General features: G+C 40.3%; 1 protein-coding gene across 1 annotated transcript; it reads right to left on the minus strand.

The window, feature by feature from the left end:
- Positions 1 to 2,087: 2,087 nt before the first annotated feature.
- TRIM21 (tripartite motif containing 21) lies at positions 2,088 to 11,544 on the minus strand. Its single transcript, XM_036028912.1, has 7 exons — positions 11,465 to 11,544; positions 9,624 to 10,078; positions 9,045 to 9,140; positions 7,797 to 8,027; positions 5,924 to 5,946; positions 5,145 to 5,245; positions 2,088 to 4,856 (listed from the first exon to the last, which is right to left on the minus strand). Exons 2-7 carry the CDS (start codon positions 10,029 to 10,031, stop codon positions 4,306 to 4,308), a joined length of 1,410 nt encoding a protein of 469 aa, XP_035884805.1. The 5' UTR covers positions 10,032 to 10,078; positions 11,465 to 11,544; the 3' UTR covers positions 2,088 to 4,305.
- Between the last annotated feature and the right edge of the window lie 6,047 nt (positions 11,545 to 17,591).

Consider the following 17,591-nt stretch of genomic DNA (forward strand, 5'->3'; position numbering starts at 1 on the left):
CTCCAAGGTGGACATACAGATGGGCCATAGACATATGAAAAAATTCTCAACATCACTAGCCATCAGAGAGATGCAAATTTGAAGTACTTTGATATATCACCTGACACCAGTCGGAATGGCCATGATTAATAAATCAACAAATAAGTACTGGCAAGAATGTGGAGAAAAGGGAACTCTAATGCAGTGTTGGTGGGAATGCAGGCTGGTGGTGCAGCCACTGTGAAAAACAGTATGGAGTTTCCTCAAAAAATTAAAATTGGAACTTCCTTATGACCTTGTAATTCCACTTCTGGGAATATACCCTAAGAATCTTCAGACACTAATTCAAAAGAACTTATGCATCCCTTTGTTCATAGCAGTGCTATTTACAATAGCCAAGTGTTGGAGACAGCCCATGTGTCCATCAGTAGATGAATGGATTAAAAAACTGCGGTACATTTATAACTGGAATCTAATGAACAAAATAAACTAAGAAGACAAATAAAACCAGAAACATGGAAACATGGCATCAGCTGATAGCTGTAGGAGGGGAGGAAGGAAGGAATGAATCGTGGAAGGAAGGGGAAGGGATTAGTCAAGGAACATGTATGAACAACTCATGGACATGGACAATGGAAAGGGGACTGGCTGTGGTTGAGAGGGGTGAACTGGAGGGGGACAAAAGGGGAAAAAAGAAACTTGGACAACTGTAATAGAATGAACAACAAAAAAGGGGAAAGAAACAAAAAAAATTCCTTAGCAATCAAAAAAAAAAAAAGGATGTGAAGAAAAGGGAACCCTCATGCACTGTTGATAGGAATGCAGATTGGTGCAGCCATTGTGGAAAACAGTATGAAGAGTCCTCAAAAAATTAAAAATATAACTACAATATTATCCAGAAATTCCACTTCTAAGTATATATCTGAAGGAAATAAAATCACTATCTTGAAAAGATATCTGTACTTCCCTCCTCCTCCACCCCATGTTCATTGTGACACTATTTACAATAGCCAAAACATTGAAACAACTGAGAGTACATCGACAGATGAATGAGTAAGAAAATGCAAAAATTATATAAATACAATAAAATACTATTCAGCTATTAAAAATAAGGAAAATCTACCATTTGTTACATGAGTAAACCTTGAGAGAACCGTGAGAGAAGTTAAAAAAAAGCCTGACAAATACTCTATGACCTCACTTATGTGTGGAATTTAAGAACAAAACAAAACTAGAATTCACAGAAGCAGAGAACAGATTGGTGGTTGAAAGTAGTCAAAGCATAAAAACTTCCAGTTATAAGATAAATCAATCGTGGTGATATAATATATAGCATGGTGACTATAGTTAATAACACTGAATTATATACTTGAAAGTCTCTAAGAGTAGTAGATCTTAAAAGTTCTCTCTACACACACACCACACACACAAATGTAACTATGTGAGGTGAAAGATGTGATAATAACCTTATTGTTTTAAGCATTTCAAAATATCTATATCAAATAATTGTACACCTTTAAGTTACAAAATGTTGTCAATTATATATAAAAAAACTGGAAGAAAAAAGAAAATGTGGTATATACATACAATGGACTACTATTCAACAATAATGAAATCCTGCCATTTGTGACAACATTGATGAAACTGGAGGACATTATACTAAGTGAAATAAATCAGACAGAGAAAGATAAATACTGTATGATCTCTCTGATATGTGGAATCTAAAAGTTGAAATCAGAAACAGAGAGTAGAATGATGGTTGCTAGAGCATGGGGTGCAGGAAATAGGGAGATATTGATTAAGGGTACAAACTTGCAGTTATAAGATGAGTAAGTTCTGGGGTTCTAATGTACAGTATGACTATAGTTAAATAATATAGTATTATATACTTGAAATTGACCAAGAGAGTTGATCTTAAGTATTCTCACTACACATATACAACAGGTAATGATGTGAGGTAATTAATCTTTAATTACCTTGGTTGTAGTAATAATTTCACAAAGTATACATACATACTTAAGTATATGCCTTAAATATATACAAGTTTTATTGTACCACAATAAAGATGGAAAAGTTGAGAATACAAAATGAAATACATGTTTTTATAAATAAAAGCATCACATAATCTTTAATTTTTTTTTTGGTTAAACTTTTATCATACAGCTGTGATGGAACTAAAAATGTAAAGAATAACATGATCTTGAATATGTATGACACAGAGTAAGCAGTGCATGAATTTCAACTTCTTTCTGTAGTAGTCTGTTTATCTTTAAAATTTTGCTTTAATAATTTCTGCCTCTTCTAATTCAAAAGGAAGTTATATAATCAAAGGAGATAACAAAAATCCACAGGTCTTATTTGAATCTTAAGGTATAATATTAATCAAAATTAGAATTGGTACTGGTAGAATTTTTCCTTGTTTCTCAAGAGAATTTTTGTGTGACATGCAGGGGTGTACTGGATTACTTGTTAATAATTATTGGTGGGGATGAAAGCTGAGATACTATAAAATCTCTACTACTTAATCCATTTTGGTAGAGACCAAGGAGATGGTAATATGTCATCTGTATAATTTCCCTGTCCAAACATCAGGGTAACTCAATATGCCAAGGTATTTAGATTTTGAGAAATGAGAATATTTAAGTTAATATCATTATGGTACTCTCCTCCCACTAATATATCAATCGAAGGGAATAAGCCATCATTTCACATTGGCACACCCCAAGCAGAGACATAGAGATGCGGAAAAGCTGATTATGTATATATAATCTATCCTTTAAAAAAAAATCTCTCCATGATCCTGACATACAGAATCCAACCATTCCTCAGTACATCCCCATTCATACAGGACTGAGTTCTCTTCCATAATCTTCTTCCAGTTTATCAACCAAGGCACTGGTTGATTTTGTCAACTTAGATTGATTTAGCTCCTGTAATGTCGTCATCTTGCCTGAGAATCCTGTTCTTTTTATCCTTCCTCCTAAGGACCTCCTTTCTGTTCAGTGTTAAGACAGAAACACTGTCTTTTTTTTTTTTAATCAATAAAATGACTCTTTTCAAGGCCACCGACATCTTTTACAGTACCTGAATTTTTCATGAAATGTTTAGCAGCTGCTCTGAGGGCACATCTGAGATTTTATTTTAGACAAGGAACCAGGGATCCTGGGAGAATAATGGCTTTCTCATAGTCTATTCTTGCTTGGGTATAGAGCTTCATTATGCCAACCTCAAAAGTTTAAACTCAAGAAAGCGCTGTCACTAGGCGATGCTGTAACCTCACTCCTGGCCTTTATACCAATCAGGGTTTAACTGGAGAAGCAGAAGTAGTAAGAGATAAATATTGACATTTGTTGCAAGGAATTCACTTACACAATTATGGAGACTGGCAAGACAAATTTTAAATTCTGCAGGGCAGGCCATCAGGACAGCAAAGCTAGAACGTTTGGGCATGAGCTTAAACTGTTCTTTAGAGGTAGAAGGTCTGTTTCTTCAGGGAAGCTTCAGGTCTGTTTTAAGGCCTTTTACCTGACTGAATTAGGCCCACTCAGCTTATCTTTGACAATTTCCCTTACTTCAAGTCAAATCATTATGGACTTCAATGACACCTATCAAACTCCTTCACAACAATATCTAGACTAGTGTTTGAAAAATGCGGGGCTTAGAGCCTAGGCAAGTTGACACACACAAAAACCCATCACAACTTCCATTTATATTGACATGTCCTTTAACCAATTCCAGTATCAACAAGATGTGGTTGGAAGGTAATGGTGGGAATGGTGATTTGGCAATCTAAGGTATGCATAATTCAGTTTTTTAAAAAAATAAATGTGACTGTTTCTATAGGCAGTATGGAGTCACCTATGATCAGATGTGTGTGTCTTGGAAAGAGTATTCCAGATGTGTATGAGAACAAGGATTGAATGGGATAGGTTAAGATGAAATTTACTTAGGAAACCCTTTTGCAAACCCTGTAAGATAAAATAGAGATCTGAGTAAAGGTCTAGACATGGCAGGGAGAAAACAAAACTTGAGTCACAGAAAGAAGGCAGAAACATATTTTGGTTGATCCAGATGAATTTGGACCAAATATAAGTAGTCTGTTTCATGGAGAAATCATAAGCTACCTAAGGCAGGAATAGATATATTGAAGATCATCTGACATAGATATTCCGTGGCCTCTTGTCAAAATTGGCTTGCTGTTATCCTGACACCTCTGCAGGGACAAAGGTGGTTCAGAGTTCATGGGAAAATAAGGCAGGGCTGAGGAGGGGGATAAACAAAGGGGGTGTCAGTGACCAGGGAGAGCCATCAACAGTCAGTGGATCCCTATAACTCCATGCTCAGAGGACAGAGGGTCAGAGGGGCTGCATTTCTTCCACTATCATTGAAACCGGTATTGAAGAAAGGCCGCACGGGTCCAGTGAAGGCACAGTCTGAGAAGGTGTAGATGAGGGAGCCATGGTCAGTGATGTTATAGAAAGACAGAGTGTTGGCCTCATAGTCCAGGAAGATCCCAATTTGGTGTGGAGGCACTGGAAGGTGGAGGGTAGTCTGTGGGCAGGTGCCAGCCTCATATTTTTGTTTGTTCCATAGCCAGATTGTCCAGAAGCCATTCATGGTGTTGAGCAAAAAATGCCCCTTCCTCTGCACAGAGTCTCTACAAACCCCCAGGTCCCAGGCGTCCTTTCCTGTCACATCTACCTCCCAGTAAAATTTTCCAGAGTCAAAGTGCTGGGTACCCAAGACCATGGGATAAGTATCAAATCTCTCCTCATTTTCAGGCAGCTTCTTCTGGGTGTTTCCAAGCCTCACTTGTCTCTGATTTTCTGAGATGATGAGGCACGGATGGGCTGTGTGTGGATCCAGAGTGATGTATACTGCAGAGAGAGCACCACAGTCAGCACGAGAGAGTGTGGGGAGTCACTAACCATGTGCCTGTGGTAGGGGGATGAGAGGGTGAGCCTGAGCCTTACTGTGTGACGAAATGACACCCCAGCCAGCTCTAGCCCTTGACTGGGACCTTTGGGGGGGCCACTTTCCTGAGCTCTGTTCCTGCCCCACCTACTTTGACCTGCCATCCCTCCTTGACCCTGGACCTACTCTGTACCCTTGTTATCCCATTGCTGCTCAGCAGGCCAGTCCAACACTCCTGTAGCTTGCCTCACCTCCACATGTCCTCAGCATCCACTTCAGCCCTGGCACATGGCACACACTCCTCAGGTCTGGGGAGACGACATTCAGCTGTTGCAGGTTCCAGGACTCACACCTGGGGGAAAGAGAGTTAGATATCCTGTCTCCAATTCCTACCCCACCCTCCCTGAACTCTAATGCTATACCCTCTCTTGTGGATGACTGATACTTTAACTCAACACAGATATTAAAATGCCTGTTGTTAGGATCCCTGGGGATGGGATTTACTTCCTATGCAGCCTTTTGGGTCACAAGGGCTTCTGAAGCATGTGGAGAGCCTGTACCTCCTCTCCATGCCTGAGGTCACCACACAGGCACATTCTGTTTCATTTTATAGGCAGGGGCAGATATGATATTTGCAGAATCACTCCCTAAGGAACTTCAGTGAGTCTGGCCCACACTGTGGGTCTTAACATTTCTGACCACAGCTCTTTCTGGGAGGTTTGTAAGTGGTTGGATGCTTTTTAAGAGTCCCAGCAGGCTGCAGACTTAGAACTTCCCAGAATTTCCCTGTTTGTCAGGGCTTCACTTTGTGAAAATGTTACAGTCCAATTACTTGGGGCGACTCACCAACTGAGGCACCCATTAATTAGCCTTCTGAGACTAGAAAGTATTTTATGAAGGATTGAATCTTTGAGCATAGGAAGCAGGATGGGGAAAACTTCAGTGCATGTTTTTCTAACTCAATAATCTTTTATGCAGGTAGATACACTTCCTGCCACCCCTTTCTCTAGCAAAGAAAACCTCTCCTTACCTTTTCAGGATACTTTTCACCTCCTGAGGAAAAAGGAGACAGAGTAAATTCCAGAATCACTGCATTAATGACTGAGTCTTCAGTCCTATGGGTAATGAGACAACACCCTGAGGTCATAGGCACTGCTCTGCTCAGTTCCTCTGGGCCATGGCCTGAAAGACATTTCTGACCAACTTGGAACAGAGGGATGTGTGGATGCTTGTGGGGCCACCAGAACCCCACATGTAACCTACAGCCAAGAGAAGGGTGATCTGTTTAAGGACTCAGAAAACAAATCAGACAGACCAGATTCTTGGGGAAATGAACAGGTCCAGTAGAGTGGAAAGGAGCAAATACCTCTGGCTGAGGCCCAGAGATAGTCACAGAGAAAGAACAGCCAAATCTGGATGCACAGAAACTGCCCTCTCTCATTTGTGGGCTTGAGTTGTTTGGAAGAAGAGGCTGGTCAGTTAAAGCTCTGCCCTGTGCTGTAGTTAATGTTGCTCCCTCATGTATGTGAAATCAAATCACCTGAGAATATTTTGTTGCCCAGGCTGGGTGTCCTTATCTGGAACTGGCAGCCTCCTAGGTCTCATCAAAAGTGCATTAGAAGCTTGGCTCAGTGCTGAGTCAAAGCAAGATTCAGATAAGGGGAAGAAGAGAATCTTCCAAGTCAACCACTCCAGTCAGCATTTTTGCCCAAACAAAAAGAAATGGCTTCATGACCACATCTGAATGAGACAGAGAAAAGGTGTGGGAAAAGAAGCGTAGACTCTTACAACAGAATAGACTTTTGAGACCATCGAGTTCCTAGTTTCTCAAAGTGAGTCAAACAAATCATTGTTGGATATGAGGTCATTTTAAGAATATACATTGATGAATTAAAAAGTTATGTATTTATTTTAATCTTAGCTCTGTCTCTTACTATTTGGGTGAACTTGATCAAGCCATTTTAGTATCTCATTTGGTTTCTTAACATTCCCATGGCTTAGTTTTCTCATCTATAAAATGGGGATAATAGGAGTACCACCTTATCACATTGTCATAAGGGATTCAATGTCTGGCATGTAATATGTGCTGTTTAAGAACATGCAGTTATTATTTTTGTTATGAAATAGAAAAAATATTACTAATAATATCAGTATCAACATATGTGATTTCTTGGCTACTATTGGTTAGGGCAAATTTCCTTTTGAACTAAATTTATTCTGCTGAAAGAATGAGATAATTTAAAGGAAAAATAATATCTTAGAAACACTTAAGTAGTTCATTGAAGTAGAAGAAAGTGTAAAGGTGATACATTTATAACTAAAGTTTGGGAAATCCTTGTTATTTAGGCCACTTCCTCTCCCTTGTTTCACAAATGGAGAAATTAGGTCTAGGAAAGGAAAAAGACTTAACCTTGAGTTATGGAGAAAACTGGTAATAGGGCTGAGGCTAGGCTACTCTCTCTTAATTTTCAGTTCAGTATTTTTAGTTTATTTGAAAACTTTCTCATGGCCAGACATGCATCAAAGAGTCTTAGTGGATTCTCTCATTTAATCCTCACAAAATTCTTTGAGATATGTAATAGTATAATATCCATTTAACTATGAGAAATCTGATACTCAGAAAGATTAAGGACCTTGCTCAAGGTCATGAACTTGGTACGTGTTAGAGCAGGCACTAACCAAAGGTGTCCATTTTTAAAAAACTGCTGCATGGAATACTCCCTCCTAAATCTGTATCTTTCCATGCCTTGATTGCAAACCACTCACGGTTCTGAATTCCAGTTTATTTTATTTAAGAAATTTAAAGGGACTGGGTTATTGTTTGCTGTGATGGTAGCACCAGAGAGCTCTGGCTTCTGCTTGGTTCCTCCTTGAGTACAGATTGGGAGCCTCTCCTGTCTCACCTGCAGCAGCTCCAACTCTGAGCTCCGGCTTCTCCTTTCCAGCTCTGAGACTAGCTCCTGCAGGACCTGGCTTTGCTGGGCCAGTTTGGTCTCTGTCTCCCCCAGGATTCTCAGCTCTTCCTTCTCTTCCTTCTCCAGCTTCTGCATTTGCCTCTGTTCCTCTTCAGCCAGGAACTTTTTCTGCTGCTCAAACTCTGCATGAATTCGCAATCTGTGTGTCTCAACCTTCCCCTTTGGTGTCAATGAAAAGAGAGAGGTGATTTTATCAAAATGTCCTAAGCTTTGGGGATGGATGTGTCCATACCCACTTCTACTCCCTGGAGACTCACCACTCTGGCTCTGTCTGGGAACAAACACACACTTATGCATTTTGCTGGGGAAGTCAGTGTGCCAGGCTTCTGGAATTAAGTGCGGAATGGGATTGGTGGGGGCCACACTGTAGCTGCTCTAGCCCATGGATTCGGAGACTTTCTTCAACTTCTCTCAAAACCCAGTCAGCACCCAAATGTGTCCTTTTGTCTTCATATCTGTGTTACTGAGAAAGTAACACCTGTCCTCACTCGAAAAACCTCACAAAGACAGGCCCACAACACCATTCTTAAGTCCTGGGGAAAGAAAGTCTTGGTGATATGCTTTGCTTGCTTTCTTGTGGTAGTGATTAGGCCACCCGACAACACAGGATGACCCCTTTTGCCATCACAGTTTTGTTCACCTCCCCTTGGTCCCAAATCTTCCTGTTTTGGTATCTATTGGCCATTAGTTCCTTTCACTCCTCTTTATCCCTGACGCACCCCACCTCCAAATCACCAGTGCAGAATAAGCTTTAGTTATCCATTCTACTTTGGATCAGTGATCTGGACACAATCAAGCAACCATCTGGTCAGACTGGTTTTCCTACCTCAGGCCTTGGTGGTTTCCTTAAGTCTGTTCCTTACAGCCCCTGTCATTTCCTGACAGGCTTAGACATATCTCTCCTGGGATAGCTCTGTTTCGGATACAAAAGCACTGCTATGATCATTCCTAAGACTCTCGATCTTTGTTTCTGAATGGGAACTCTCTTTGAGCTCCATACTTTTTATTTTCCTCTATCAGGAAACACTGAGGACTGTTGGTTCTCCAAGAGTGAGATATGCTGACTCTATCACTCCTCAGACAGGTGTAGCTATGGCTAGGGTTTTACTGAGGCTAGGGACTCTGGACCCTGTCCAGTCTTTTGATCTAAGATTCCTTTTGGGATGTGACTCTTGCCTTCCAGGCTGTTCTCTTCATTGCAATATCCACTTCCAACTTCTCCGCGATCTCTTGCTCTTTTCTCAGTTTCCTTAATGCCTCCTGGACCTTCTCCTGCAGAGAAAGATACCAGGTTAATGCCCAACCAGACCAAGAAGGAGGATTGTGTGTTGTGAGGTGGGGAAGATCCTACAGGTTCTTAGAAAAGCCTGAGGGCAGAGAAGGAAGGAGGACTAGAGTCTGTTTGGTGTGTGAATTTTGTGGATGGCAATACTTTGGGAAAAGGGTCATGTTTCTTAGAAAGGAGCCACACTGTTGGGGTGGCAGGGAAGGGGCACTACTCATTCCTAATTAACCAGGAAGCCACAAGGAAAGATGATCCTTGCAGCGATTTCCCACAGCATCACCCCTGTTGCTGGGGAATGAGAAAGTTGTGATCATCCTTAAATTAGACATTGAAGGTGGGGAACACTCTTCCTTTCTCAAGTCCCTCAGCTCAATGGGCAACTCTCTCCTATCCCCAGCTCTGGGGAACAAAGCACTCATTAGGACCCCATCTCCTTTCTACCTGTTCATGCCTCCATGCTCAGGACTCACCTGGTACTCCTGAACAGCCTCCTCAATTGGGACCATTGGGTGGTCACGGTGTTTCCGGGACTGGGAACACACCCAGCAAAGAGCCTTCCCATCTCTCTCGCAAAATACGTGAAGTTTCTCTCCATGCACCCCACATCGCTCCCCCTTTGTACCCTCCTTGGCATCTTGGTTAATTTTTCTTAGGTTGTCCACCATATTGGCTAGCTGGAGATTGGGCCGGAAGTTCTTGATCAGGAATGTTTTCCGGCACACAGGACAGGAGCCGCCTCCACCTTTCCCGACCAGAGAGATACATTCATGGCAGAAGCTGTGGCCACAGTCAATGCTCACTGGCTCCACAGTGGGATCCAGGCAGATAGAGCATGTGACCTCCTCCCACATCTTTTCCAAGGGCATTGTGGAGGCCATTGGGGAAATGTACCTATTAAGGAGCAATTTAGAGAGCTTGAGGTATCCTGGTGGAGAGAAGAGAAGAGTTAGGGAGAAGATGAGAAAGGTTGTGTGAGAAAAACAAAACAACTCAAAGGAAGAAAAGAGGGAGAGTGAACTGGAGGGGGTTAAAACAAGACAGGAACATTAACCTGGATAACAAGGCCTTCTCCTCCACAGTCAGGTCAATTGATCCAGTCAAATAGAAGGGGTAACTGAGTCCCCAAAATGGACAGTGAAAACTGTTGGGAACCTCAGAGATAGGGCTGTTATTTTAATCATATCCACCTCTGCTTAAACCCTTAGTGCCCAGGCTTTTTCTGTCCATAGTAATAGTGACCATTTACCACGAGCCTTTCATGTGCCAGAGAAGGGGCAACATGCTTTGCACACTTCTTCATTAGTCTTCAAAAATGGCAGTAGACATATATGTATATACATATATATGAATATATAGATAAGAATATTTACTTTTCAACAACAGGGATGGATCTTGAGAGTATTAGGCCAACTGAAATAAGTCAGACAAAAGAGGACAAAAACATATGATTTCACTCATATGTGGGATTTATATCTCCGTATAACTAAATTACATGTAACTTTTATAACTAAAAGTATCGAATGAACAAACAAAACAAAGGGAAAAAGCTCATACACAGACAATGGCATGGTGATTACCAGGGGGAAGGGGGATAGGGCAAGTCAAGTGGGTAAAGGGGACCCAATATATGGTAATGGAAGAAAACTAGACTTTAGGTGGTAAGCATACAGACATTGAATTGAAATGTTGTACACACGAAATTTATATATTATTAACCAATGTTACCCCAATAAATTTAATTAAAAAATAAATCTGTACTAAAGAAGTAATTATAAAGGAAGAAAAGAACATTTATTCTTATAAGATATACAATCTGTGCGTGTATATATGTACGTGCATATGTTTATAACACACACATATACATGTATGTGTGGTCAGCACTCCCTGGATTTTTCTGTCAGCTACTCGGACCCGGGCAGCTGTCTTCATTTCCTCCAGGGCATAGACTCCATGCATTTCTAACATCCTAAACAACTCTGCCCTGTCTCCTCCAGAGGGGGACTTTTGGGGATGGGGGTCTCAAAGATCGCATACCTCCCCTACTCCGGGCTCCTCCTGACGACCCTGCGGTTAGGTTTCCGTCCTGGCTTCTTTTCAGCTTCTGTAGACCCTAGTCTCAGCTCCCGTGAACACAGCAGGGCAGCCCACAGGCAGGCCCGCCAGCGCGGGAAGAATTGCTGGGCTTGGGCTGAGCGAGCCCTGCTGCGGAGAAGGGGAAACTGATCCCCAAGGCTCTAAGGGTGGGGACTGATTGGAAGGGGAATCTTCAGATCGGGGCTGGGGTTGCCTCAGTCCAGCCTGGTTCACTCACCTTTTCAAGGGACTCAAGGGATGGCAGCTGGCTTTCTATTTCACTTTCTATTTCCTGTAAGGGTTGCGTCGAAAAGGGAGGCGGGGCCGAGGGGAGAGAGTGGGAGGAGTAAGGGCAGATGGGGCGGGGCAAGAGAGGGACGGGAGGCGGTTCGGCCAGAGAAGGCCGAGTTGAGGCTCCGCCTGGTTCAGAAACTGCTGGCGCCCGGGCTAGTGGTTCTGGGAGACTGGGGCAGAGGGAAAGCTTTGCAGATTTGCTTCTTGCTTTGTGCTCCTTCCATGTCCCCATTATCTAATATAGTAAAATATGGTATCTATTAGATGGAGGGGCCATATCCTCACACCGACGTGCGGTGCGCACACGTGGGAGTTGCTTTTAAGGAGGTTTAGATGGAGAAAAGAGTGCCTGGAGTGCTTTCTCACTTGCCAGTATCTGCTTCCTACTTTTAGAAACAGTTCCTTTTCAGGAGACTGGATATTCTTTTAACATCAGGGTGTAAGAAACTTATTTTGCATGACCCTAAGGTGTGCATCACACCAGTGACTGGTAAAAAGGGAACTGAAAATGACTGAGCACTAACTGTCTTGTCACTGAGCTAGGGTTTTTCTTAGGTTATTAATTATTATTTTTATTTAAAAAATTGTGCTAAAATACCCATAATTCAAGATTCACCATCTTAACCGTTTTTAGGTGTATAGTTGAGTTGCATTAAATATATTCACACTGTTGTGCAACCAGCACCACCACCTACCCACAGAACTTTTTCATCTTGCCAAACTGACACTCCATCCCCATTAAATGATGACTAGCCACTCCCCCTCCCCTCAGCCCCCACAACCACCATTCTATTTTCTGTTTCTGAATTTGACTATTGTAGGCGTCTTAATAAGTACACTTGAAATTTGTCCTTTTGTATGACTTATTTCACTTCACAATAATAACCTCAAGTTTCATCCATGTTGTAGCATGTGACAGGATTTCCTTTTTTTAAAGGCTTATTTTTATTGTATGTCTGTACATTTTGTTTATCCATTTATCTGTCAATGGGCATTTGGGTGGCTTCCACCTTTTGGCTATTGTAAATAGTGCTGCTGTATCCAGTTACAGTATAATAGTCACATAACAATTTAGTGATTATTAAATTTATATTCCAGGAGAGGCCACTGGGGCTGACTGGAGAGAAAGAAGTGACTTGCTTGAGTAAGCGTAGTAAGTGTAGGTGCACTAGGTGAAAGGTCCAGGGAAGAACCTCTTTTAGTGACAGCCCAGAGACATAACAGTCTGCCCTGTCTGTTCAAGCAGAGGTTGGGGGAAGAGTTGGTAGGGTTGTGATCATAAGTTGTAGAGAAAGATGAAGAAAAGAGGAACGGTGGGAGGCTAGAAGAATTCTGAATTTCTTCCAACTCAGACATGCTTTTTTCTTTTTCAGTCCCTGTATAATTTAAGTAAAAATGTAAGTTAAGCTTTGCTCAATATTTTCTATAGATTTAGCAAGCCTAAAAGCATTTCATGCTTCTTTGAAATTTCCTATCTGTTTTTAAGAGCATTTGCTTAGTGAATTTGCATCAGGCAACACCTAATGTCCAAATTGTGCCACTGTACTCAGATTTGATTTCGGAAACATACTACCAGAAAGAAAAGTGAAAACGAGTGAAAAAAAAACCCCACAATCAAATGAAGAAAAGACCTGTTTGTGACTTTGCAGACACTCAGAAAAGAGCTCTTCACATCACTGCAGACCCTTTGTTGTTTCCTGCAGGTTCAGAGTAAGCCACTATCAAAAGGGGTAGAAAAGCCCTGAGATCTCATGATAGGGCAGACGTGGATTCAGTGTTAATCTTGCTGTTCACTAGCTATGTGCCATCTCTCTGGGCTTCAATTGACTAATCTATTAAAGTAGGATGTCAATACATACACCACAGGGTTGCTTTGCTACATGTTCAATAATACACACATAGATAAGTTAACATAACACATTCATAGCTGCAATAGTCCCCTCCTTGGTAATTGGCTCTAAGACCAATGTTGCCACTCATTCCAAATTCCACTCATTCACTCCCAGTATGTTGGCACTCCAGTGTTCTTTTCCTGGTGACGTGACCCAAGTCTTCATTCTTGAAGGATCAATGTCCTTAACATTCTTATTTTTAACACATTGGCCATTGTTATCAGGCAAAGATAATAGGAAATTTCTCTAGTGCGGGGGTGTCCAATCCAAGGCCTGTAGGCCGCATGCAGCCCAGGCTGGTTATGAATGTGATCCAACACAAAATTGTAAATTTACTTAAAACACTATGAGATATTTTTTGTGATTATGTGCCACAATGTCATTTAAAATAAATGTACATATACTCTCTCTATTTGTATGCATGTGTAGCTTCAGCTTTACAGTGGTGTGTGGCTTTCAGTGTGTATCTTCCAAACACAGACAGTAGAATTGACACCATCAGACATTACATGTGCTTGTGGTGACGTAGTGAGACAACGTTCATCAGTAATATTTCAACCTACCATTGTGACATTAGGTGTTTAATGTTATTTAGAAGTCAGGTAAGCATTCTTATTTGATTATTAGAGGTACTTCCACATCTCAGCAGTGCCTCACATATGATCTGCCACGCTTTACAGTTGGCCCTCTGCCTCATCCTGCATCAGCAGTTGAGAGGGCTGTGGAAGGGCCCAAACCTTGCTTTCTATTTTCCTGTCAATTAATTTTTGTTGATTACATCATTTTTGAAATTATGTAATCAACAAAAGAAAAAAGCAAACAAAATATAACCAGAGACATTGAAATTAAGAACAAGCTGGTGGTAACCAGAGAGGAGGAGGAAGGGGATAATGGGGGGCAGGGTTTTCAGGAACTACTATAAAGGACACCTGGACAAAACCAAGGGGGAGGGTGGAAGCAAGGCAGGGAGGGAGGTTTGGCTGGGATGCGGGGGAGGAGTAGGGGGGAAATGCAGACAACTATAATTGAACAACAATAAAATAATTAAAAAAAATAAATAAAGTCCCTTATCTATTATTATGTTTTTAATTTCAGCATGGTTTCTACAACATCTCAAAAAGAAAAAAGAACCCTGAAAAGAAAAATTATAGATGAAAGAAAATTGTTCAACGAAAATTGGACAGATGACTACTTTTTTTTCAAGGCAAATAGGCACTTGGCTTAATTTGTAGGAAATTTGTGCAAGTTTTCAAAGACTATAATTTGAAAAGTCATTATATGCAAAAACATGCTGCCAAATTCAATGTGTATGAAGGATTGTGTCATAAGGACAAAATAGCAGAAGTGAAAGAAGTCTGTCTTCTCAACAAACATTTTTTCAAAAAGTTATAACTCAGGGGGATTCCACTGTAAAAGCTAGTTATGCAGTAGCATATTTAATAGCAACCCCCCGCCCCCAACCATTTACTGATGTGAGTTTATTAACCAATGTATAGAAAGCATGGTAGATATAATTTGCCCTGAAAAAAAAAAGAGGGATATTTCTAAAATCAGTTTGTCTTACCAGGTGAGTTGAAGGAACTGGAAAATTTATAGAAAGAAGTTTGGAGAGTAAAGCTGCTAATTTTAAATTTTATGCTTTAGTGATGGATGATAGCACTGATGCTATAGATATAGTTCAACTTGCCATTTTTATTAGAGGTATTGATGACTAATATAATGTCACTAAAGAAATGGCTTCTTTAGCGCCATTAAAAGCACAATTTAATCAAGAGATGTATATGAAGCAGTAAAAAATATGTTAAAGAGATTTTGTTTGGCCATTGCCAACATATCTGTTAGAGTTACTGACGATGTCTTGGTGATGGCAGGGAAAAGAGAGGGACTTGTAAAATTAATAGATGATGATGCAATTGCCACACAAAACTCACATTTGATAAAATATCATTGCACAGTACATCAAGAAAATTTATCCACAAAAACTTTAAAAAATGGATAACATTGGGCAAATCATCATCAAGACTGTGAATTTCATAAGCACCAAAGGATTGAATCATTGCCAGTTCCAGGAATTCCTTAAAAGCATTGATGCTAACTGTGGTGACATAATTTACTTTTTGGAAGTAAGATGGCTAAGTCCAGGCCAAATGTTGAAAAGGTTTTATGATTTGCGACATGTTTTCAAGTCGTTTATGGTATCCAAAAACAAATTTGTGCTGGAACTTGATGATGAGAACTGGCTTACAGATTTAGTCTTTTTAGTGGATTTAACCACTCATTTAAACATGCATCTTCAAGGTGAAAACCAACTTATCAACACCATGTTTCAAGCCATAACACCATTCCAAATGAAACTGAGATTATGGTAAGCTCAAATTAAGGCAAACAATTTTATGCATTTCGACACCTTAGCTGAACACAGTCCTGTGAACAGCAAAAATATGCAGCCTTACTTTTTGATTTGATGAACAAATCTGAAAACAAATTTCAAGATTTCTGGGAAAATAATCAATATTTTGTTTTATTTGCGACTCCATTTTCAGTTGACATAAATATGTTACCTGCCAATTTTCAAATGGAATGCATAGAATGACAATCTGACATTCAGCTTAAAGAAAAATTTGATCATGTCTCTTTACTGGACTTTGATAGGCTCTATCTTCCCAGAGACAAATGTCCCTTGCTTCATGCCTTATTCATGTCATTGCTATTTGGCAGCACCTACATTTGTGAGCAACTTTTTCAAGAATGAAACACATTAAGAGTAAAATTAGAACCAAAATATCTGATGAGCACCTTGAGAACTCACTGAGAACTGCAGCTACTTCTATCAAACCAGATATTGATGCACTACTTTCTCAGATACAATGTCAAACATCTAACTAGTTTTATGTTGCCCTCTTTTCTTTTACTTTTATGATAAAAATATTTTAAAAAATCAATGATGTTTTATTACTTAGGTATGTACATTTTCTATATTAGTGATCACAAACTTAGGACCTGCTCTATAATTTTAAAAGACTATTGAAGGGCCTGCTGCATCATTAGGGTTATTATATGAGGACTTTTTTGTTTATATGTGGTGGTGGATATCATGAAAATTATGCATGGACCTTTGTTTTACTCATCAGTTTTTATTAGTGTTTGTGTATTTAGTGTGTGGCCCAAGACAACTCTGCTTTTTCCAGTGTGGACCAAAAGGTGCCAAAAGGTTGGACACCCCTGCTGTAGTGTATATTTTGGGTTTTAGGCATAGTCTCCTTGCCCCTATGCTGTGCCAGCAACCCATGTTCTCCTTGGTAATAGGGAAAAGTCATTCCAGCCAGTATAGAAACCACATCCTTTGTTTATTTCTTCAGTAGTTTAAGGAGCCTGGAAGAGCCAGGGGATAGATGCAAATTCCAATTGATTAGAACCAAGTTCACTTTCTTTGGTGAAAAGGCTTCTCCCTTCTTCACTAGGTCCTCCAAACCGGGCTGAGTCCTATGTTGGGGGATGGGAAGGACACTGTCTTTTCTCTAAAAGACATAAGCTACTAGAGGATAAGATTGGTGTCTGATTTAATCTTTAGATAAAGCACAGTAAATAAAAGAATCCCAGTTTTTAAAGGCATTTTAAAGACTATTGGCTCTGGCTGGCCTGGCTCAGCAGATTGAGTGCCGGCCTGTGAACCAAAAGGTTGTGGGTTCAATTCCCAGTCAGAGCACATGCCTGGGTTGCAGGCCAGGTCCCCAGTAGGGGATGCACAAGAGGCAACCACACATTGATGTTTCTCTTCCTTCCCCTGTCTATAAATAAATAAATAAATAAATAAATAAATAAAACCTTTAAAAAATGAAGACTAGTGGATAATGTAGATTTTTGAATGAATTGAATTAGGAGCCCTCTCATGAACAAATAGAACTGGTCTTTGGTTTCATTCTTATACTTCCATTGATCATTTTTTTCTCCCATCCCATACTTGAGAGACAACCTGTCATGAGCCAGCTGTATTTGTTAGTTTCAAGGCAAAGAAAGCATCCAGAATGAGGCACTAGAAAGGCCAAGGAAAAGATTTCATCAAAGAAATGCTTGTATTTCAACAAAACACATAATTAAAATTATCTTTACCTTTAAAGTTTGGAATGTGATAAGAACCCGCAAAATTTCTAAAATTTTAATGAATGAAAAAAAGTGTTG

Source organism: Phyllostomus discolor, chromosome 6, assembly GCF_004126475.2.
Source record: "Phyllostomus discolor isolate MPI-MPIP mPhyDis1 chromosome 6, mPhyDis1.pri.v3, whole genome shotgun sequence".
Taxonomy (NCBI): Eukaryota; Metazoa; Chordata; class Mammalia; order Chiroptera; family Phyllostomidae; genus Phyllostomus; species Phyllostomus discolor.

Bases quoted from the DNA above. Each gene is read 5' to 3' on its own strand.
- TRIM21 (XM_036028912.1), bottom strand. From the start codon at position 10,031: ATGGCCTCCACAATGCCCTTGGAAAAGATGTGGGAGGAGGTCACATGC. The intron at 9,141-9,623 runs GTGAGTCCTGAG...CTTTCTCTGCAG, and splicing joins AGGCTGTTCAGGAGTACCAG to GAGAAGGTCCAGGAGGCATT. The intron at 5,246-5,923 runs GTAAGGAGAGGT...TCTTTCCCCCAG, and splicing joins GTGAAAAGTATCCTGAAAAG to GTGTGAGTCCTGGAACCTGC.